The sequence below is a fragment of the Xylocopa sonorina genome, unplaced genomic scaffold, assembly GCF_050948175.1.
Source record: "Xylocopa sonorina isolate GNS202 unplaced genomic scaffold, iyXylSono1_principal scaffold0014, whole genome shotgun sequence".
NCBI lineage: Eukaryota > Metazoa > Arthropoda > Insecta > Hymenoptera > Apidae > Xylocopa > Xylocopa sonorina.
Window position 1 is genome coordinate 3,932,347 of NW_027490090.1, and position 25,063 is coordinate 3,957,409.

The 25,063-nt window shown below is 34.2% G+C and overlaps 1 protein-coding gene across 5 annotated transcripts in view; it reads right to left on the bottom strand.

Annotated features, from left to right (window-relative positions):
- The window catches only part of LOC143431848 (protein held out wings-like), a 74,153-nt gene that overhangs the window by 13,262 nt on the left and 35,828 nt on the right, over positions 1 to 25,063 (bottom strand). For 2 of the 5 annotated variants that reach the window (XM_076908817.1, XM_076908815.1), the window contains exons 2-6: positions 14,685 to 14,818; positions 9,230 to 9,346; positions 6,312 to 6,455; positions 3,817 to 3,919; positions 1,709 to 2,008 (exon numbers count right to left, since the gene is read on the bottom strand). In XM_076908817.1, the coding sequence (XP_076764932.1) occupies positions 1,709 to 2,008; positions 3,817 to 3,919; positions 6,312 to 6,455; positions 9,230 to 9,346; positions 14,685 to 14,818 (798 nt within the window). The remainder of the gene's footprint in view (positions 1 to 1,708; positions 2,009 to 3,816; positions 3,920 to 6,311; positions 6,456 to 9,229; positions 9,347 to 14,684; positions 14,819 to 25,063) is intronic. The other 3 variants (XM_076908820.1, XM_076908819.1, XM_076908818.1) reach the window with 3 other exon arrangements.

Here is a 25,063-nt window from a genome sequence, read left to right on the forward strand (position 1 = left end):
GTTATAGCTAATTTTTTGCATAAAATAGAAATAAATATGTTAGATATTGTAATAAATAGTCGTATCACCCCGAACGCTAAAGAATTTCCAATATTTGCTCCGTACGAGCCTGCGTATGTGCGTACAGGAGTTGTACAAGCGCAAACGCTACTGAATTTCCAATATTTGCTCCGTACGAGCCTGCGTATGAACATAAAGGAGTCGTACGAGTCCAAACTAGCTTGCTGCGAGGCTCAGCCTCCTGTAGCTCTCCTCCGTGGCTCGTTAAGCATCTACGCTATAGAGTAGACCCCTCCGTTTCGCTTGCCCTCAGCCAAACACCCTGTACTATATATTATATACATCTTACGCTACGTATAGAATATTTAATATGTTTAACGTAGTATTCAGAGAGTTTCTTAAAGAGAATTCCTGCGAGTCGCACTCCGTAGCAGAGATGCTGGTGTTTCGTGTGCGCTGAGGGTCTGCATACGAATAGCCAGCATCGTTGTGCAGAGTATCACTCGTATAATTTCAAGACTGTTGTCCAGAGTTTGTTCGTCAAAGTTTGAAAGCCTGGCGAAGAGTTACGGAACAATTCGTCGTTGAGTTTGCCACTCTGAGCGTTCGAATCGAAGGCGCAAGGAAGAGAGCAACGTAACGAAGATGATCTCTTGCGGAAGAGCGAATAGAAGTGTTAGAATAAGATGTTGTTCGCCCCTTTTGAAGCTCAGCTTTCGAGAGACTCGTTTTCTCAGAAAATATCTTAAGATATTGCTTTCACGAAGCTGCGATGGCTATAATTAATTCAAATAATGTTATTTTCAGTACGTTACTGATTCAAGGTATTCAGTAAGGATCGCAGAAGCTGAATAATAGCAGTCGAAGCTGTACGATACCTTCTAAAACATTATAATAAGAAATCTGCAAAAGTGTAAGTATAACATTAAAATTTTCCTTCTATTTCTCTAATTTATACTCGATACAGCTTAATATTGGTTTCTTCAGTGCAGCGGGACATCAGAGTTAAAAAAGAGAGCATTTCGATAGCTTTAGAAGTTAACGAATCCCAATAAAGCGAATAAAAGGAAGAACGATAGTCTAAATCTGTACTACGAGTCTATAATAAATTGTTTTAAGTGCTGCGATAGATGTGTAACTGCTTATCGACTACAGTGTACAAGCGTTTTGTCAAAAACTGAGCTTCGGTTGAGAAAAACAATTATTCTACGTGTTCGATTCATCATTACGCAGCAGATCGACTCCCATCGCTTGCGCCCAAGCGTAATAATTAAAATTTATCAGAAAAGCCTGACGACAGCCAAGATCTCGCTTGGCTCCATCCCTCGTCCTTATCTTTCAGTAAAAAAAATGAAGAAATACGCTTAAAACCGGTGTACCAGAGATTCGTACGAAAAGAAGACGCCTCTAACTAGAATACTAAGTATAAGAAAGTGAGTAAAAATCTGTATAGACTCTATGTATATTCCATTTGTCTCTATTATGCTCTTTAACTCTCCCTAAATTCCCCTCTCATCGCTTCGCACACTCTCTATTCACTCTGAATAGAATCGTGCTGGAAGATTGAGAAGAGACTGAAACGGAGAGTGGGGTGTGTGCGTGGCTAGAGTAGCTATAATAATAATAATATATAGCAGTAATAACAATAGAAAAATGTTTGTGACGAGAACAGGATGTCGCGACTAAGATCAGCGAGCAAACAACCCACCAGAATGATCAGCAGTGGTGTAGTCCGTGAGGAGTGGAGAGGCTGCCAGGGCTGCGTAGTTGGCGTACTCTGCGTAGGGGCCATAGATCAGCCCGTGTGGGTCACCGGCTGAGAGAAGAGACGGTGGACCAGAGCCGTTCAGGAGGGAAGCAGCTGTTGTTGGAACGGATAGCCTTGGTGAGAGTATTAAAGGTGCACCCAGCGGTGCGCTGGGTGTTCTCATTGGTGTGGCCAGGCCTGGGAGGAGCCGCTGCGTCTCTGCAGCAGCTGCTGCCACACGTCTCCATTCCTCGTCGCAGGCTGGAACAAGTCGGGCTCAGAGATTAGGACGAGTTCAGGGGGAAGCGCAAGGTTTTTTATTGGTCTTTTTGGGTAATGCTGTAGCGCAGGTAGTTGGATGACGGAGTACGGTCAGAAATACAATGTTTTATATAGCTATTTGGGTAACATTGTAGTGTAAATAGTTGAACGGTACTATTCAGCGAGAAGCACTGTGTTTCATTTAGATATTTGAGTAATATTGTAGTGTAATTCAGTGAGAAGCACAGTGTTTCATATAGGTATTTAGATAACATTGTAATGTAGGTAATTGGATGACAGTATTAAGTTCTTCGATTTTAATTGCAGTTGACTTTGAGGCTTCGTACAGCGATTGTAGAAGAAAGGATGCAGGTTCTTATTTCTGGCTTATTATAAGGAACGTCTGGCTGCATAGAAGAGTCAAAGTATGACGAATTGGTCAGATAACAGTCTTCTTGCTTATCTTTTAAATATTTCACTTTACTACTTTCATTTTAATACTTTTAGGAATTTTCTCATTTCTGGGCTGCTGGTGGGATCGTTAGGCTGCGCAGGAGGCCAATATGCGAAGGATGGATCAGAATTTTCTTATATAGGAACTGAAAACAGCAATGAAAACTTATTAAAGAATATATCTACTGCTATCTTTCTAATAACATAGAGGACTAGAATAAGAATAGAAGATTTAGAAAAATATTGAATTAACAAATCATTTGTGTCTGTGCGATGAACAGAAAAAGGAGAATGTACCTATTTTTGGCCTATTAAAGGGATCGTTTGACTACGTAGGAGTCTAACGTATTAAAAATGGGTCAAAATTTTCTTATATAAGAACCGAAGAGAGAAACGAAGACTTGCGAAAGAATATATCTTCTTCTATCCTTCAGATAACATAAGAAATTTCGAAAAATGTTTAATCAATAATATTAAATCACTACCGCGTACCATATTTGTTATAATTTTGATAAAACGTTGAAATCGCAAAGAAATACTAAAATGTTGTTACGATAGTGTTACATGCTGAGCAAGCGTGTATCGAGAAAGGAATATTTGTTTTAATAATGAGTTAAAGAGACATGGTACATCGTCAGCTCGAATCCTTACGTCAGAGGTGTTATTCGATGATTATCGAAGAGATATAGGAAATATTGTAACTGAATTTGTAACGGCGAACAGTGGCGCAGTTGTTGAACAACTGTATCAGCTTACGCGCCAGTATTCGCTTACTTTACGGCTTATTTTTGCTGTTTCATTCAACACGAGTGTGAAATGCTTCGGTAGAACACGAATCGCAGCTGAACTGTTCTTTCGGAAGGATTAAATTGTTAAACGTTGAAGCTTAAATGATTAAATAAGACTAGAATTACTTTAGAAATTAAAGCGATGAGCTTTGTACAATCACGAATAAGTTGATTGAAGCTAGAATACAATTTTGCAAGCGAACAGTTGAGTCGTGACCCATAATTCTCCTCAGATTTCAGGTAAAGTAGAATAGTATGCAATTAAAGAGTTAGTTCTTCAAGATCTTTTCTTCGTAGACCCTTCAACGACTCAAAGATGCGAAGTGTATCTACGATTGTCAAGACGCCACATTTATTTTCCACTCTGGGCTGCTCTGACGACTCCGTTAAGCTGTGTTAAATTAATCGATGAGATGCGATTACGTCTAGACATTAAATAAGAGTTTATTGTTAACGTACCTTGTGATCATTCGTAAACTTAAGCGATCGTCCTGTTATTAAGCAAGCGTAACATACAGAAAATAGTTCGTTTAATTGTAAAGAGAAGTTACACTGAGAGAAATGTACCTGTGGCTGCGGCAACCTTTGTATTAGAATCTCGATAGGTACCATTGATAATAGCAAGTTCCATTAATTGTCGCTTCTTCAGTTCATCCTCTCCGTCAGCCTGCTAACAGTCAACACGTTTAATAAGAAATGTATTTACATTCAACAGAACGGAGAATGATAACGATTCTAAGAACTTAGGCTTCGCCTCTGATAGTTTCACCTTATCCTCGTACGTTCATCAAAAGGTACTGAATTTACACATATTTAAAAATAAAAGCGAAGAGAAGATTACGTATTAATCGTACAGAGTTAAGTATTTAACTACAAACGTTTCGATGAACTTGTCGAAAAGCAGTTCCTGCGAGAAGGCTTCTTGGAGAAGTTTTTATTCTTTTCAATGTTGACAAAAAAAAAAAAAAAAAGCAACCTTCCCCTTACGCGTCAGGGTTGATACTGCGAGAGCTGCGATGCTCTCTCAAACTCGCAGCGTCGCGCGCAGCTTTCTACGCGCGCACGCGCAGAACAGCCAATCACCACGCTGCTACTCTCTCGCGCTTGCAGCGTCGCGCAGCTTTTAATGAGCGCATGCGCAGAAGATCTTTGTATCTATTTCAAAAACTAGAGGATAGTTATCGACATTAAGCTTGAGAATTATATATTGTACAAGTGTAAAGAAAGAATCGAAGGAAAGTAGACTCGCAATATTAATTATATTGGAATGAAGTATCATTTCTTGAAGAAATTGATATTTATGTTCAACGTAGAGTAGTACTCTCGATGTTTATTAAAGAATTAGCAAACAGATCGTTTCTTCGAAGAAAATGCAAAATAATGCAGATGAAAAGTTTACATCCTGTATTCTTTAAAATTGCAATTATTCTGAATGAAAGAGGGTTCAAATCTGTTGCAGAATTATTCACTGAAGTATCTATCAACAGTAGAAACAAAAGAACAGTACTGATAATATTTTATTCTACCTGATAATCGCAGCTTTCTAAATATTGCAGCATTGTTTTGAAAATGTTGCAGTTCTTTTAATAATTTGATAAATAAAATATCCAGTACGTAAAATATACTCAGTTTTAAGTATTCTATCAATTTAAAAATGCAATCTATAGTATTAGTCTTTTTTTAATAAGAAATTATCTAGAAATCTACATTTTTTCAGAGAAAATGCAAAATAATGCAGATGAAAAGTTTGCACGCTGAATTCTCTAAAATTACAATTATTCTGAATGAAAGAGGGTTCGAATCTGTTGCAGAATTATTCACTGAAGTATCTATCAACAGTAGAAACAAAAAAACAGTACTGACAATATTTTATTCTACCTGATAATCGCTGCTTTCTAAATATTGCAGCATTGTTTTGAAAATGTTGCAGTTCTTTTAATAATTTGATAAATAAAATATCCAGTACGTAAAATATACCCAGTTTTAAGTATTCTATCAATTTAAAAATATAATCTGCAGTATTAGTCCTTTTTTAATAAGAAATTATCTAGAAATCTACATTTTTTCAGAGCAAATGCAAAATAATGCAGATGAAAAGTTTACACGCTGAATTCTCTAAAATTACAATTATTCTGAATGAAAGAGGGTTCAAATCTGTTGCAGAATTATTCACTGAAGTATCTTTCAACAGTAGAAACAAAAAAACAGTACCGATAATATTTTCAAAAACTAAGTGATGATTGTTGACAGTAAAGCTGAAGAATTTATATATTGTGATATTGTTGGCGAACCGAGTCCTTTAAAATGTAGCTATCAACATTAATACGGTGCCAGTCGACTCGTGTACGCATTAAGCTGGTTTAAATCTAAATTAAAAGAAAGCGTGGCACAGAGTTGCAGTTTGAAGCACTAATTTCAAAGATCGAGCTAGTCTGTAATAACTGATCGCTGTATGGCGAATGACAGAAATTTTCCAATATTATTCAAATTCAGGAAGCTTAACTAATCGTTTTCTCTACGTATCATCCAAAAACCAGCCAAGCAAACAAGTAAGTCTCCAACGAGTCAACGTACTTCTTCGTAGCATCTTTTTTTGCTCATCAAAGCTTGGCGAATGGTTCTGTGAGTACAAAGAAATTTCCCAATATCATTCAAGTTCAGAATGGAAGCTTAACTAATCGTTTTCTCTACGTATCGTCCATAGAGTCGTTAAAAACTAGACAAGCGAATAAGTGAGCCTCCAACGAGTCAACGTACTTCTTCGTAGCATCTTTTTTTGCTCGTCCAAGCAAACGGCATTGGAGCCACGAGGAACCTTTTCGACAAGATCATCCAACGTATCAAAATATTAAGCTTTTTCTCTAAATGCAGCCTGGTTACATTCGTTACGAGCCTACGTAAAGAACAAAAAGAAAAAAAAAAAAAGAAATATGCGCAGAGAGAAGTACATTTTTTAGTGGTAAAAAAAAAGTGACTAACGAGACTGATAAGATAGAGAAAAAAACAATATTGTTACAGTGAAATTAAGTATTATTATTAGTTAATAATAGGAACTTTCTCACCACGGGAACAAGAAGTTTCTTGACTTCTTCTACAGCTCTGGCAAGTTTCAAAGTGGCACGATTTTCAGTATCCTCAACTGTTAGTAAAACATGCAGTTCATCAGTCAGGTGTTCCCAGTTTGGTTTACCTCGGTTTAACTCTTCCTGGTAAAGGAATTGATATTGTATATGTATATGGTACATACACATGGCGCATCATTAAATAACTTACATTAAACAACGAACGATGAAAGAGAAAAATAATAAGTTCTTGCTACAGAATCTGTTTAAACATGCTACACGCGTTTATCTTGTTTCGATTCGATTATCCTTGCTCTCTCAACAAGATTTATCTCCATTGCGAGCACTGCAAGTGCGTTCAGTCTTTCTGAATTCGCAGCGCTTCTTGGAAATGTTTTTATTCTTTTCAATGTCGTAAAAAAAAAAAAAAAGCAACCTTCCCCCTTCGCGTCAGAATTGGCACTGCGGGAGCGGCGATGCTCTCGCGCCCTCGCAGCGTCGCGCGCAGCTTTCTTTGCGCGCATGCGCAGAACAGCCAAACACCACGCTGCTGCTCTCTCGCGCTTGCAGCGTCGCGCGCAGCTTCTTACGGAGCGCATGCGCAGAAGATTTTTGTATCTTTTTCAAAAACTAGAGGACGGTTATTGACACTAAAGCTTAAGTAATTGTACATCGTACAGAAGTGTAAAGAAAGAATTAAAGATATACACGATAACATGTGCTGAATGAACAACGACTCTACTTATCAGAACTTAACGTTATACGCGTTAATGATATGTGCCCATAATTATCAAAGTGGTCTAAGTTAGTATGAAAAGAAAATGAATTTATCAGTTATTTCACAGCACATTGTTCGAAATTTGAAATTTGAAATTTGAATTGTTTGAAATTTGAAATTTGAATTGTTTGAAATTTGAAATTTGAAATTTGAATTGTTTGAAACTTGAAATTTTAAATTTGAAATTTGAATTGTTTGAAACTTGAAATTTTAAATTTGAATTGTTTGAAATTTGAAATTTGAATTGTTTGAAATTTGAAATTTGAATTGTTTGAAATTTGAAATTTGAAATTTGAATTGTTTGAAACTTGAAATTTTAAATTTGAAATTTGAATTGTTTGAAACTTGAAATTTTAAATTTAAATTGTTTGAAATTTTAAATTTGAATTGTTTGAAATTTGAAATTTGAAATTTGAATTGTTTGAAATTTTAAATTTGAAATTTTAAATTTGAATTGTTTGAAATTTGAAATTTGAATTCTATCTCGAAGCAAGAAATATATGATTTACACCACTTTCGTAATTATGGGCACGTATATACTGTGTGTCATACAATCTATCCAAAACAAAAGTCAATGTTCGCATGCATTTTATTTAAACGAAGTTACTCGTTTCAGTTGAGTGCATTCCGCTTTGTTAGGAGAAATGATAATGCACACGTCTAATCTGAACACGTTTACGGACAATCAATTGTGAAGGGTATTTTTAAATATGTGAAACTGAGAACAAAGCATGGCGCCTTTTGCCAGAGCGTTTCAAAACACTCTGCGCTTGTATACTTACAATTCGTTTCTTTCTCATTGATCGCACGCAGCTTGGAAAATATGTACACATACATGTTACTTGGCAAACGATCAAAATTTTCTCTCAACGTTTCGTTAATTTGTTTTAAAAAGTAAATTAGAATTTGCGTAGAAATAACAATTCTTGGCTGATAAAGCATCGTCAGAGAAGGCTGGCGAATGTTAAAAAAGTTGGGAGTTCCAGCGATAATAAGAAGAATTATTGCTTCGTTCAAATATCTACGTTACTTAATTCCTTTTAATTCTCTTTTATTTATAAATGATATTAATACGATGCAAACTAGTCGTACGCAATTATAATAAATATAAATTCAAGGATAAGACACAATTTTATAGCGAATCAGTTTCAAAAATGTAAGCGTAGCATTCGTAAATAGAAATCTTCCAACTTTTAAGGATAAACATGTAACGCTAACTATTTTAGTTTCATACTCGTTAAATATCTGTTTGTCCGTAAGCAAACCAGCTACAGTTCGGCTACGATCTGGCAGCAGTAATTAATCGTTCGCATCCACATTCGACTTTACGTATCACAGCAAATATTCTATCGATCAAGTTTTAACAGAAATCTGCTCTACTAAACTTTGTCGACTGTGTATACGTTGATTTATGTGGAACGTATAAGCAGTCTTTGGAATTTGAAGGCGAACGGGATCAATTAATGCGAAGCGATGCCACTGCTACTTGATCGCTGCCAGTTCGAGCTTGTGTTAGTCTTCACAGAATGCGTCTAAATTGCTGACACTAATCGTACTGCATAAACGCTCCAGTGAGCTATTTAATTTCAGAATTGTTCGAGTGGATACCTACGATGCCTTCGAAGAGAGTAAACAGCTTCTAATACTTTACGTAGTAACTGTGTAACGCTTTTTAAATATCATTTTTCTAGTAAAGTCTATTCTGTGCATTAACTCGAATTCTTTTCTCTATCGATAGTTGCAAAAAACATTGAAAATTCTACTCCGAATTATTATTACTTTAATTACAATTAAAAGACCGTAACGTTATTCAATATTAATTAGACAACGCTGAGAAAACAATCGGTTCTCGCAGATTATTTGAAGCAATACGAGTGCGTTGGTAAATTAAGAAACTGTTTAGCATCTTCGACTGTTTAATCTGATAAATACGACAAAAGGTTTCCAGGAATCTGTCGGAGATCATCGGTAATATTTGTTAACACTTTTCAGACGTTAATCGTACGGTTTTCTTATTAGCAAGAGACATCGGATCGACAAGAAACACTGTGGATAAATCGAATACACTTAAACGTAATGTAAAGGGAAATTACGATTAGTTTTAGTCGAACGTTGATTAGTAAACAGCGAAAGAATTTACCTTCTTCTTATCCCTCATAGAGCCTTTTCCTCTAACCATAATTTTACATCCTGTTTCTTGTTCTAATTGCTTCGCTGTCATCCCACGTGGCCCAAGAATTCTTCCGACGAAATTAAACTGTAACAAATAAAATTACAAAGTTAGTTTCGTATGGAAATACATGAAACTTGTATAATTTACATTAAAACGTGTACTTTTTACAAATATTCATTTTATTCACAAACGCTGTGCAAACGGACGTCTAAGCGCAATGTCCACTTAATTTGTATTGAGGATACACAAAATTTATTCCTGAAATTAACTCAGTACCAGTAGCGGCTCGTAGCTAAAATTAGAGAAGTTTGTTGCTCTGAAAAATGTTCAGCCTTCGTTTTAAAACTGCGTAGAAGAAAACAAACGTGTACAAAAAGTAAATTTATTCAGAAACTCGATAAAGTTCTAAAAGAACAAAGTCAAACGTATCTTTACTCACTTTAACCTAAATTGTTACAGTTTGAGCTCGATCTACACATTTAAAAATGAGATTCATTTTTCTTACTTTAATTCGCGCGAGAAGATCGATTGTCCTTGGTCTCTCAGGAAATTTATCAACATTGCGAGCACTGCAAATGCGTTCAGTCTTTCTGAATTCGTAGCGCTTCTTGGAAAAGTTGTTATTCTTTTCAATGTTGTTAAAAAAAAAAAGAGAAGCAACCTTCCCCCTACGCGTCAGGGTTGACACTGCGGGAGCGGCGATGCTTTCGCACCCTCGCAGCGTCGCGCGCAGCTTTCTACGCGCGCACGCGCAGAACAGCCAATCACAACGCTGCTACTCTCTCGCGCTTGCAGCGTCGCGCGCAGCTTTTTATGAGCGCATGCGCAGAAGATTTTTGTATCTTTTTCAAAAACTAGAGGATGGTTAACGACATTAAGCTTGAGAATTGTATATTGTACGAGTATAAAGAAAGAATCGAAGAAAAGTAGTCTCGTAATATTAATTATATTGGAAAGAAGTATCATTTCTTGAAGAAATTGATATTTATGTTCAACGTAAAGTAGTACTCTCGATGTTTATTAAAGAATTAGCAAAGAGATCTTCGTTTCTTCGAAGAAAATGCAAAATAACGCAGATGAAAAGTTTACATTCTGTATTCTTTAAAATTGCAATTATTCTGAATGAAAGGGGGTTCCAATCTGTTGCAGAATTATTCACTGAAGTATCTATCAACAGTAGAAACAAAAAAACAGTACTGATAATATTTTATTCTACCTGATAATCGCTGCTTTCTAAATATTGCAGCATTGTTTTGAAAATGTTGCAGTTCTTTTAATAATTTGATAAATAAAATATCCAGTAAGTAAAATATACTCAGTTTTAAGTATTCTATCAATTTAAAAATATAATCTGCAGTATTAGTCCTTTTTTAATAAGAAATTATCTAGAAATCTACATTTTTTCGGAGAAAATGCAAAATAATGCAGATAGAAAGTTTACATCCTGTATTCTTTAAAATTGCAATTATTCTGAATGAAAGAGGGTTCGAATCTGTTGCAGAATTATTCACTGAAGTATCCATCAACAGTATAAACAAAAAAACAGTACTGATAATATTTTATTCCACCTGATAATCGCTGCTTTCTAAATATTGCAGCATTGTTTTGAAAATATTGCAGTTCTTTTAATAATTTGATAAATAAAATATCCAGTAAGTAAAATATACTCAGTTTTAAGTATTCTATCAATTTAAAAATATAATCTGCAGTATTAGTCCTTTTTTAATAAGAAATTATCTAGAAATCTACATTTTTTCAGAGAAAATACAAAATAATGCAGATGGAAAGTTTACACGCTGTATTCTTTAAAATTGCAATTATTCTGAATGAAAGGGGGTTCAATTCTTTTTTAGAATTATTCACTGAAGTATCTATCAACAGTAGAAACAAAAAAACAGTACTGATAATATTTTATTCCACCTGATAATCGCTCATTTGAAAATATCGCAGCATTGTCTTCAAAACGTTACAGTTCTTTTGATTATTTGATAATTAAAATATCCAGTACGTAAAATATACTCAGTTTTAAGTATTCTATCAATTTAAAAATATAATCTGCAGTATTAGTCCTTTTTTAATAAGAAATTATCTAGAAATCTACATTTTTTCGGAGAAAATGCAAAATAATGCAGATAGAAAGTTTACATCCTGTATTCTTTAAAATTGCAATTATTCTGAATGAAAGAGGGTTCGAATCTGTTGCAGAATTATTCACTGAAGTATCCATCAACAGTATAAACAAAAAAACAGTACTGATAATATTTTATTCCACCTGATAATCGCTGCTTTCTAAATATTGCAGCATTGTTTTGAAAATATTGCAGTTCTTTTAATAATTTGATAAATAAAATATCCAGTAAGTAAAATATACTCAGTTTTAAGTATTCTATCAATTTAAAAATATAATCTGCAGTATTAGTCCTTTTTTAATAAGAAATTATCTAGAAATCTACATTTTTTCAGAGAAAATACAAAATAATGCAGATGGAAAGTTTACACGCTGTATTCTTTAAAATTGCAATTATTCTGAATGAAAGGGGGTTCAATTCTTTTTTAGAATTATTCACTGAAGTATCTATCAACAGTAGAAACAAAAAAACAGTACTGATAATATTTTATTCCACCTGATAATCGCTCATTTGAAAATATCGCAGCATTGTCTTCAAAACGTTACAGTTCTTTTGATTATTTGATAATTAAAATATCCAGTACGTAAAATATACTCAGTTTTAAGTATTCTATCAATTTAAAAATATAATCTGCAGTATTAGTCCTTTTTTAATAAGAAATTATCTAGAAATCTACATTTTTTCAGAGAAAATGCAAAATAATGCAAATGGAAAGTTTACACGCTGTATTCTTTAAAATTGCAATTATTCTGAATGAAAGAGGGTTCGAATCTGTTGGAGAATTATTCACTACAGTATCTTACAATAATAGAAACAAAAAAACAATACAGATAATATTTTATTCCAGCTTGTACAAGTGTAAAGAAAGAATTAAAGAAAAAAGGACTCATTGTGTGAAATGTTATATATAATACAACACAAAGTGGAATTAAAGGGTGCTGTGGTTCTTATACACGAGCCACCACTGTAATTCATCAACGAAAATCATCATAATAATATGAAATTCATTTAATTCGCTCTAATTGGTCTGTATTTCTCTAGTACGATGACTTCTGTATCAAATTACTGCAAATATTTATACTTTGCATTGCATTTACTTTATTAGCATCATCAAAACACTTCATGTTGCACGAATGCATTAGATACAACACGTTAAAATAATTTTTGTGCTACGTGGATTCATTGATCAGCGGTTCTCGACCTTTTCACGCTGTTCTATCGAACTGAAAAAATTTCTCAGGGCCAAACAGCATTTACGAATGCAACGTTAACTTTATATTTTTGTAATTCAGTTTGAGAACCCCTGCTATATGTATATGTGGTCTTCGCCAATACATCATACGATTGTAATTCTTTTTAATAAATTTTTAGGAAAAATTAACAACGATTATAAATCGTTTTGTTTCAATGAAGAAAAATGTGAAAGAATCGCAAGTTCCATGGCGAACAATGGACTTAATCGAGAAGAAAGAAATGTAACAAGTATAATAGTATTTCATTCGCCACAAGTTCAACGTAACGATATTACGTTTTTATTGGCCTTTGCTTTTATCTGTCCACGAGCATTTAAGTGTCTGTACACCTTTTTCCACCATTCGATCTCGTGCTGTTACAGAAACGCGTACTTCTTTTCTTACTCGAATCTTTAAGTAGGAATTGAACGAATAATAAAAGTTGCGACAAATGTACGGTTAATTAGGCACACGTTACAATAATGCGGATTTGTATGCGTGTAAAAAAGATTCGAATACGTATGCAAGAAGCATGCAAACGACATGCGATATGTGTGAACTACTTTGTAGAATGTATACAAATAATTGCACCGTGTAATCTGCGAAATAGTAATTACTTTACTCGCTGATTTATATTCATCCTGATTTGCATTGTAAAATGTAACAATCGTTCTTGCAACATTTTCTTTTGTATGCAAGGCAATGTCGTTCGTCTGAAAAAGTGGAGAATATTTATGAACGTGCAAAAAATGATATGTTTGAAAAACTTTTCGATCTTTTTCAATACCAGTGGTTCTCAAACTTTACATGATGTCAGTGGTTTTCAATTTCTATGAAGTCAGTACTTCTGAAAGTATTTTGATGTCATTAGTTCTCTAACGTTTCGATGTCAGTGGTTCTCAATCTTTTTACAGCAGTATTTCTCAAAACTTTTTTATATCAGTGGTTCTCAACTTTTCGAAGCTAGTATTTCTCAAACTTTTTTGTCTCAGTGGTTTTCAACTTTGTGAGGCCAGTATTTCTCAAACTTTTTTGACGTCAATGGTTGTTACACTTTTTGATGTCAGTGGTTCTCAAACTCTTTTATGTCAGTGGTTCTCAACTTTTTGAAGTCAGCACTTCTTTAACTTTTTTGATTTCAGTAATTTCAAAACATTTTAATCTCAGTGGTTCTCAAACTTTTTGATGTCAGTGGTTCTCAAACTTTTTCTGTGTCAGTGGTTCTCAACTTTGTGAAACCCAGTATTTCTCAAACTTTTTGTCGTCAATGGTTGTTACATTTCTTAATGTCAGTGGTTCTCAAACTTTTTTTTATGTCAGTGGTTCTCAACTTTTTGAAGTCAGCACTTCTTTAACTTTTATGATTTCAGTAATTTCAAAACATTTTAATCTCAGTGGTTCTCAAACTTTTTGATGTCAGTGGTTCTCAACCTTTTTGACGTCAGCGGTTCTCAACTTTTTGAAATCAGTACTTCTTAAACTTTTTTTTATGTCAGTGATTCCAAAACTTTTTAATGTCAGTGGTTCTCAAACTTTTCATGTCAGGGGTTCTCAACCTTTTTTCCTTGTTCAATGTTTAAACCTTTGCACTTAAAACCATTCTGGACATCAGCTATTAACTATTCAACGCCACTATTTATTTTTCATGATTTTTTAAAGTATGATAACGTTCGAAACACTTCCCAATATGCATTGCAGGCTAATTTGTGAGCATTTGACAATAATAAGTTGTACAACGTCTTCCACCGTTTCAGAGAAACATACATTTCTCGAAAAGTTATAGCGAAATAAGTTAATTCCTCATAATCGCTAATAAACTTTAATGTAGAGGGGTCATTCGAGTGATACGCTAGAATTATGTCCCCTAAGAGGGGACAGCGGAGTGCAAAGGGTCAATAAAACACTTGATAAAACCTACTTAAGATTATAATTCTATTGTAACGCGTTATTTAATCAACGACAGATTACCAAGTAGAACATAGTTGTCGTAACACGTCCTAAGTTAGTATAGCCTTAAATTTACTTCGAAGTAACATTGCAAAAAGATTAAGGAAAACTCACATCTGGATGTTCTTTAACAGGTACATAGACTTTCTCCGTAAGCGTTGTGATCTCGCCCTCTGGTTCCGGCAGAACCAGTGGCTCTTTCTTGACGCCACTGATTTGGAAGAGACTCGCCCGGACTTTAGCGATTTCTGTAACAAAAAACGAAAATGTGCATACAGATCATCGAACGACCGTAAAAGGAGAAACGAATGTTGTTACCGAGTAGAATAATATGAATACAAAGTGTACAATCTAAACGAGCGACATGAAGCGATAACCAAACTCCTCTGATTTAATCTCCTGAATACAATTAAAGGTTATACGAAGTTCATTTCATTACAAGTTAGATAACGATAGAAAATATACCAGCTGTGCTCGATAAATTCGACAAATATTCGTTCTACTGTCCAATATCGATAACAGTCACGCACAATCGGTGTTATACATAACCTAAACAAATATCTGGTCCAGAATTGGCTAACCTTTTGCATACTGCAAGTTTATTTCACAGATGAGGACCTTTTTTACCTGTTTACGTTCACGATTGAGGTTAGAAAATTGGAATAAGGGGTAGAATCTGCTTCGTTTAAGAGAAAAAAAGAAAAAACAGAATCGAGTAATTGAATTAATTAATTTCAATGAATAAGAAGCTGTATTAATTGAATTGAGGGCATTTGGGCGTCGAAAATACGAAGATGGATCGAGTTGTGACGTCCACTTCGAGAGAGTAAACAAACGCCACGCGCCATTTGTAATCTTCCAGTGTCTCGCGTTCTGCGCATGCGCCACGGTTCGACCAATCGCTGTGGTTTGCGCAGCTTAGCCTATGGCTTCGCTGGCGCGAAACTTGAGTAGATTTAACTAGCAAAACAGATCGATCGAACTTTCTTGTTTCTCTCGCGTCTTTGAATGAAAAATTTCAGTAAAATATAAAATGTAAATAAGTGAAAAATGAAATAATTTAAATTTGAACGCGAAATTGCAATGCATTGCGCTCTCGAAATTATTGATATTATTAAAAATTGAAATTTCGTTAAAAGATGTTAGTTTTGGCGATTAGAAAAACATTAGAAATTTCTCGAGAAATTGTCTGATTTAATTTTTGCATGCAAAAAAGTATTACAAAACGTTTAAAAATTAAAATAAATTCATGGAGAATTAAATTTTTCAAATACACTAAACTTTTATCTTTTGTTACCATCAGATGGTAACTATTGTCGACTTGCTTAGATTTCGATTTCAATCTAAAATATCGATACCTTAAATCAAGCTGTTAATTCTAATTAATCTCAAACTTAAATCTGTGAGATTGTTTTAATTAAAAATATTCTTAATTTAACCTCTGCCTTGAAAAATTTTTAAAGAACGCTAGAATAAACTTGGGTTCTTATAATTTCTTTTAAATTGTCTAAAAAGACAAAAAAAGCGATAATTAACACGATAATAAACACAATTTAGCAATTGTTGCGTTATTGTATTTGAAATAATCGAATCTACGCGTTCAAATTTAAACGAAAACGCTCGAATTTTGATTCGAAGAGCTAATTCTCGAGGAACTTAATAATGCAACCACCTACCAACCTTTAACTCCCACTAAAAATGAATAAAAATGAGCAAAATATAAAATTGTCTGACGAAAGAAATGCGATCTTTAATTATTTAAAATATTCCATGTGTTTTTAAACTCGAATATTCTAAAGACGAGTCCAATTTGCGTTATTGTATTTGAAATAATCGAATCTACGCGTTGAAATTTAAACGAAAACGTTCGAATTTTGATTCAAAAAGCTAATTCTCGAGGAACTTAATAATGCAACCACCCAGCAACCCTACCAACCTTTAATTCCCACTAAAAATGAATAAAAATGAGCAAAATATAAAATTGTCTGACGAAAGAAATGCGATTTTAATTATTTAAAATATTCCATGTGTTTTTAAACTCGAATATTCTTAAGACGAGTCCAATTTGCGTTATTGTATTTGAAATACTCGAATCTACGCGTTCAAATTTAAACGAAAACGCTTGAATTTTGATTTTAAGAGCTAATTCTCGAGGAACTTAATAATGCAACCACCCAGCAACCCAACCAACCTTTAATTCCCACTAAAAATGAATAAAAATGAGCAAAATATAAAATTGTTTGACGAAAGAAATGCGATTTTAATTATTTAAAATATTCCATGTGTTTTTAAACTCGAATATTCTTAAGACGAGTCCAATTTGCGTTATTGTATTTGAAATAATCGAATCTACGAGTTCAAATTTAAACGAAAACGCTCGAATTTTGATTCAAAGAGCTAATTCTCGAGGAACTTAATAATGCAACCACCTACCAACCTTTAACTCCCACTAAAAATGAATAAAAATGAGCAAAATATAAAATTGTCTGACGAAAGAAATGCGATTTTAATTATTTAAAATATTCCATGTGTTTTTAAATTCGAATATTCTTAAGACGCGTCCAATTTGCGTTATTGTATTTGAAATAATCGAATCTACGCGTTGAAATTTAAACGAAAACGCTCGAATTTTGATTCAAAGAGCTAATTCTCGAGGAACTTAATAATGCGACCACCTACCAACCTTTAACTCCCACTGAAAATGAATAAAATGAGCAAAATATAAAATTGTCTGACGAAAGAAGAGCGATCTTAATTATTTAAAATATTCCATGTGTTTTTAAACTCGAATATTCTGAAGACGAGTCCAATTTTCGTTATTGTGTTTGAAATAATCGAATCTACGCGTTCAAATTTAAACGAAAACGTTCGAATTTTGATTCAAAGAGCTAATTCTCAAGGAACTTAATAATGCAACTACCCAGCAACCCTACCAACCTTTAATTCCCACTAAAAATGAATAAAAATGAGCAAAATATAAAATTGTCTGACGAAAGAAATGCGATTTTAATTATTTAAAATATTCCATGTGTTTTTAAATTCGAATATTCTTAAGACGCGTCCAATTTGCGTTATTGTATTTGAAATACTCGAATCTACGCGTTCAAATTTAAACGAAAACGCTCGAATTTTGATTCAAAGAGCTAATTCTCAAGGAACTTAATAACGCAACCACTCAGCGACCCAACCAACCTTTAATTCCCACTAAAAATGAATAAAAATGAGCAAAATATAAAATTGTCTGACGAAAGAAATGCGATTTTAATTATTTAAAATATTCCATGTGTTTTTAAACTCGAATATTCTGAAGACGAGTCCAATTTGGCTCGACGAAGGTCCTCGTCGAGGAAATGTTACCAAACCCATGATTCATGGTTGGAAATAACGTGGTATCGCATCTCTTTAAACTGTCGCGAGAGTCTCTCACAGGCTCTCCCTACTCCTTGACTCCTCTCATCTACGTTCGACCTACTTATTTCTCATATCCATCTCGTCTACAACGATCTGAAGCTTCCCCACCCAAAACCCACGCGATCTCTACGGTCTTGTATAACGGGTACACCCATATTTACTCGGCTAAAGGGGTAACGGACTTTTTAAGGTTCGCGTAATTGGACATTCAGTTACGTGCGACATAAAAACGACCCTAAAATCGAAAGATTTAGTCGATAAGATCAGATTTCGTCGTTTAGTTAACATATGCGAAGTTATTTGGCGAGTTCTGTGCACGCTGAGACCATTCGAGCTCTTATTGTAAAACGAAAAATGCGAGAAAACTCGACGAAAATGAAAATTCTTTTGTTGTGTCTTATGGTACACACTTAAAATCGAAAGATTTAGTCAAAATGATCGTTATTTTGGTTCTTATAACAGATATAAGCATTATGCGAAGTCATTTGAGCTCTCAAGCTCTTATTGTAAAACGAAAAATGCAAGAAAACTCGACGAAAATGAAAATTCTTTTGTCGTGTCTTATGGTACACACTTAAAATCGAAAGATTTAGCCTTAATGAGCGTTATTTTGGTTCTTATAACAGATATAAACATTATGCGAAGTCATTTGAGCTCTCAAGCTCTTATTGTAAAACGAAAAATGCAAGAAAACTCGACGAAAATGAAAATTCTTTTGTTGTGTCTTATGGTACACACCTAAAATCGAAAGATTTAGTTGAAATGAGCGTTACTTTAATAATATTGCGCGAGATTGGTTCTCAGAACAGATATAAAAGCATTATGCAAAGTCATTTGAGCTCTCGAGCTCTTATTGTAAAACGAAAAATGCGAGAAAACTCGACGAAAATGTAAATTCTTTTGTTATGTCTTATGGTACACACCTAAAATCGAAAGATTTAGTCGAAATGAGCGTTATTTTAATAATATTGCGCGAGATTGGTTCTCAGAACAGATATAAAAGCATTATGCAAAGTCATTTGAGCTCTCGAGCTCTTATTGTAAAACGAAAAATGCAAGAAAACTCGACGAAAATGAAAATTCTTTTGTCGTGTCTTATGGTACACACTTAAAATCGAAAGATTTAGCCTTAATGAGCGTTATTTTGGTTCTTATAACAGATATAAACATTATGCGAAGTCATTTGAGCTCTCGAGCTCTTATTGTAAAACGAAAAATGCAAGAAAACTCGACGAAAATGAAAATTCTTTTGTCATGTTTTATGGTATTTATATTGTTGGAGAAGTTGTTCAGTGGAATACGTAATAAATCGACCGGAAGGAGCAACAGACGAAACGGAAGCAGGCACACTTGTCGTTCGTGGAGACGCAGGAAAGCTCGCAGGCTGAGGGCCTTGGCAGTGTCGAGGAGGAAGGCACGCAGAACCAAATTAGCCATGCTGGCTGAATCCGGAACGAACCCAAGAACCTCCATTCGGACATCAGATCGAGATAACGACCAGCCATTGTATACGAAATTAGTCAGAAATTTTACGAAAAGCGTGCGAGCATTTTTTTCTTTTAAGCAACTTTCTCATTAGTTTTTCAAATATTCAGATTCCTCGACTTTTGTGAAAGATTTTCGTTGATATTTTGAGAGTTTTGGCATTGAATAAATATTTTTTTTTTTTGTATCTCTCTATGGAAATATGACTGATCAGAGTTCAGCTCGAGCAACATGGTCTGCATAAAAAGAACTTTATTGCAGTTTAGCTTTAGACAGAAATGTTTTATTACAATTTTGAAATAGTAATTCGTGAAATTTATTTGTGAACGATGTTCTTTAAATATTATTACTTTATACGGTTGTTCTGTACGAGTATTGGTATTAGTATGACATTTTCTATTTTAGCGTGGCGAACGATTTAAAAGGCTACGCGTATATTAAACATAAATTCTTTTTAAACTTCAATTAAATTTACGACCTTCTGATTTTATTACTTTCTGATATGTACTTTGTACGCGTATACGGAAGAGGTAGTAAACTCGAATATGTTACAATAAATTAGCTAGGACGACAAGCGTACATATTAATGCAATCATTAATAAATAAATATATTAGTTCGATTGACGAGTAATTAGATTAAAGTGCGATTAACTTGCAAGTTTTAGTTATGTATATATCGCGTTACACAGCTGTGCACGAGATCAACGATTATCATCCGCAGGCTCCATTGACCAGTGGTTCTCAACTTTTTTATGTCAGTGGTTCTCAATCTTTTCGTTAGTGTCAGTGGTTCTTAATTTTCTTGAAGTTAACGATCCTGAAACTTTTATAAAGTCAATGGTTCTTAATCTTTCTCGATGTCAGTGGTTCTCAATCTTTCTTCGATGACAGTAGTTCTCAAGCTTTCTTTGGTGTCAGTGGTTCTCAACTGTGTTGATCTTAACAATTCTCAAACGTTTATGGAGTCAATGGTTCTCAATCTTTCTCAATGTCAGTGGCTCTCAATCTTTCTTTGATGACAGTGGTTCTCAATCATTCTTTGACGACAGTGGTTCTCAACCTTCTTCAAGTTAACGATTTTCAAACTTTTATGAAGTCAACGGTTATCAACATTTCTCAATGTCAGTGGTTCTCAATCTTTCTCAGACGTCAGTGGTTCTCAACCTTGTTGAATTCAATGGTTTACGAACTTTCTTGACGTGGATAATTCTCAAACTTCTTGATGTCAGCGGTTCTCAACTGTTCGAACTCAGTGATTCTCAACCTTTGTTTGATGTCAGTGGTTCTCAACCTTTTTGAAGTCAATATGGTTCTCAAACTTTCTTCATACGGGTGATTCTCAAGCTTTTCGATGTCAGCGGTTCTCAACTGTTCGAACTCAGTGATTCTCAACCTTTGTTTGATGTCAGTGGTTCTCAACCTTTTCGAAGTCAATGTGGTTCTCAAACTTTCTTGATACGGGCGATTCTCAAGATTGTCGATGTCAGCGGTTCTCAACTGTCGAGAAGCCAGTGGTTCTCAACCTTCGTGTGGTGTCAGTGGTTCTCAACCTTTCTTTGATGTCAATGGTTCTTAAACTTTCTCGATGTTGACGATTCTCGATCTTTTTGATGTCAGCGGTTCTCAACTGTTCGAAGTCAGTGATTCTCAACTTTTCTTTGACATCAGTGGTTCTCAAACTTTTCACTATCGCTGTTTTTAAGAAAGAAAAACTGCGATCGATGCGCCCTGGCAGTTTGAGAGCCACTGGCTTAACCCAACTTAACATCTTACATAGTTAAAAACAATCATGATTCAATGATTCTTCTACAGATGATCTCATTCTAATAAAATTTCTAATATTTCATTCAGTGTACGCAAAGTTTTTCTATTTAAGAATCTGTGAAAATTTGATCGTAGATAACGCTTGAACTGTTCATTTAATTTTAATTGGCACGTGTCGCAAATATTTCGAAGATTACGAGAGGAAGCTCTTTCGATAGAGGATTCCATTCTCACGAAGCCTGGCAACAACTACCGCCAGTGTCTTCGAGTCATACTTCCTTCGTTATTCATCGCAACACTATGCAACGCGATTATCCGCGGATTGGCCAGCGGACGCTAGCGAGCAATTATTTACATTGGAAGCATTTCGATCTCGCTGCGTGGAAAATCACGAGTGTTACTCTCTCACTCTCTCTTGACCGCTACGGAATTAATAGATTGGAACAAAATATTTACAACATTCTTCATTTTCTCGAACAAGTGAAAACCACGTTGCAGGATAACGCGTATTACCACACATCCAGCGTTTAACACTTTTGCGTAAATGACGACTATAGCCGTCAAGATCCTTTGCGATATGTGCACGCGAATGACGGTTATAGCCGTCAGAAAGAAAAATACAGAATAAATGGTTCGTTTTCGCGGAATCATCTTTCGACTGTTATAGCAGTCATTTGTCTCTGGATACTCAAATGCTCCAAAGCGAAAAAAAACCAACTAATCCGCCGTCTGGCATTCTAACACTTTTTTTCTAGACGCGTTACTCAACAATTTAACAAGTGTACGCGTTAGTACGCTTCGAACTAACGCTGCTCTTTTTTTATTAATTAAAATATGCACGACGGCTATAACCGTCATTCGCGTACAGATATCGCCAAGGATCCGACGGCTATAGACGTCATTTACGTAAAAGCGTTAAATAGAAACGTTCGAAAAACCGTGAAGGTAAAGAAGCTATAGAAAATGCAACACAGCTGATGTCAACTGTAATGAGCAATGTTGCTAAAATTGGATATGATGCTGTATTCCCCTGGCGTGGTTACACGTAGCATATATATGCGTACGTCCGCTGTGCCCACTCTTTTCAGTCTGATTCCTGCGTTCGCAGTGTGACGAATATGTACACACATCGTACGATGGAATGAAAAAAGACGTTCTCTTTTATTAAAATTAATCGAGAACCCCTAACGAATTGAATTATTGAATAATTGCGAATAAACGTAGAACCCTCGACTCTTTGATCCTTAAGATATCTTTTCATTTAAATTCAATTCTTAAATGAAATATCTTTGCTCGAAGATTGAATTTGCTTAATGTTAAATGTCTTAGATTGAAGATGGAAATTATTTAAGTTAAATATCTTAGATTAAAAGATCGAACTTTAAAGAACTAAGTTAAGCTTTCTTAAGTTAAATTTTTAATGAACTAAGTCGTACTTTCCTAAATTAAATTTGGAAAAGGACTAAGTTGAATTGTTCTAAGTGCTTCAGAAATTTAACTTAGGAAAGATTAACTAAGTTGTTGAAAAATTTAACGTAGAAAAAAATAACGTCGTTAAATTCTTAACAGTAAAAAATTAATATGCTACTCATCCATTAGCTGCGTGATTTTAGAAAAAACTTTACTTTATCTACGTTTTTGCTGGAGGTTCCTTTCCAGCTGTTTAGTAACTTTTAAAGTTACTTTCTTCGCCGTTTCAAAGCGAATACCTGCACATGGCACGTGTTATTCAAAACTTCCACTGCAAGTGCGCTATAGTCACAAGCCGGATCCGGTCAGGTACAGTTGCTCACTGGTATGGACTTTTTTTATTGCAGGGGTTCTCAAACTTTTTGACGTCAGTGGTTCTCAACTTTTTAGACTTAGTACTTCTCAAACTTTTTTGATGTTAGCAAATGCTAAACTTTTTTGATGTCAGAGATTCCTAAATTGTTCAATGTCAATGGTTCATAAACTTTTTTTATATCAAGGGTTCTCAAACTTTTTGACGTCAGTAGTTCTCAACTTTTAGAAGCTAGTATTTCTCAAACTTATTTGGATGTTAGCAAATCCCAAAGTTTTTTGAAATCGTAAATTCTTTTCATGTCAGTGATTCCTAAACTTTTTAATGACAGTGGTCCTCAAACTTTTCTCATGTCAGGAGTTCGCAAACTTTTTGACGTCAGTGGTTCTCAACCTTTTTAAGCTAGTACATTTCAAACTTCTTTCATATCAGTGAGTCTTAAACTTTTTTTATATCAGTGGTTCTCAAACTTCTCTTACGTCTAGGGTCCTCAAACTTTTTCTATGTCAGTGGTTCTCAAATTTTTGAAGCTAGTACTTCTCAATCTTTTTCTTTATGTTAGTGATTCCTAAACTTTTTAACGCCAGTAGTTCTCAAACTTTTTTTATGTCAGAGGTTCTCAAACTGTTCGACGTCAGTGGTTCTCAACTTTTCGAAGCCAATACTTCTCAAACTGTTTTTTATGTTAGCGATTCCTAAACTTTTTTGGTGTCAGCGATTAACTAAATTTTTCAATGTCAGTGGTTCTCAAACGTTTTGATTTCAGGGGTTCTCAAACCTTTTTATGACAGTGGTTCTCAAATGTTTGAGGCTAGTATTTCTCAAAGTTGGTTGATGCCAGTGGTTCCAAAATTGTTTAAATGTCAGTGGTTCTCAAACTTTTTGAAGTCAGTGGTTCTCAACTTATTGAAGCTAGTACTTATTATACTTTGTTGATGTCAGTGATTCAAAAATTTTTTAAATATCAGTGGTTCACAAACTTTTCTTATGTCAGGGGTTCTCAACCTTTTTGAAGTCAGTGGTTCTCAAATTTTTGAAGCTCGTACTTCTCAAACTTTGTTGATGTCAGTGAATCCAGAATTTTTTAAATATCAGTGGTTCACAAACTTTTCTTATGTCAAGGGTTCTCAACCTTTTGATGGTGATACTTTGATACTTCAACCTGTTGAAGTAATCGTTAATAATTCAATTTTTTTTACATACAACGAAATTCGACAGCACAGAAGACTTTTAGCGTGGAATAGAAATTTGATTATTTGAATTTTCAAATTCAAACGATTAAATATTGAAATTCAAATAATCGTTAATAATTCAATTTTTTTTACATACAACGAAATTTGACAGCACAGAAGACTTTTAGCGTGGAATAGAAATTTGAATATTTGAATTTTCAAATTCAAATGATTAAATATTGAAATTCAAATAATCGTTAATAATTCAATTTTTTTTATACACAACAAAATTCGATTGCACAGAACACTTTGAATGTAGAATAGAAATTTGAATATTTGAATTTTCAAATTCAAATGATCAAAAATTGAAATTCAAATAATCCTTAATAATTCAATTTTTATTATATGCAACAAACTTCAATTGCACAGAAGACTTCGAACGTGGAATAGAAATTTGAATATTTGAATTTTCAAATTCAAATAATCGTTAATAATTCAATTTTTTTTATTTACAACAAAATTCGACTGCACAGAAGACTTTTAGCGTGGAATAGAAATTTGAATATTTGAATTTTCAAATTCAAACGATTAAATACTGAAATTCAAATAATCGTTAATAATTCAATTTTTTTTGTATGCAATAAAATTCGACTGCGCAGAAGACTTTCAAAGTGGAACAGAAATTCGAATATTTGAATTTTCAAATTCAAATGATTAAATATTAAGATTCAGATAACCGCGATTGAAAGAAATAATTTTCTCGAAGATCGTTCGCGTTCTCGAGACGCAGTCGTCCACACGAAGCGTTTGATCTGTGTCATGGATCATAGTTTTTGTGATTACGCCATCGATGATGTCATAGACGCAGCATCTGACCA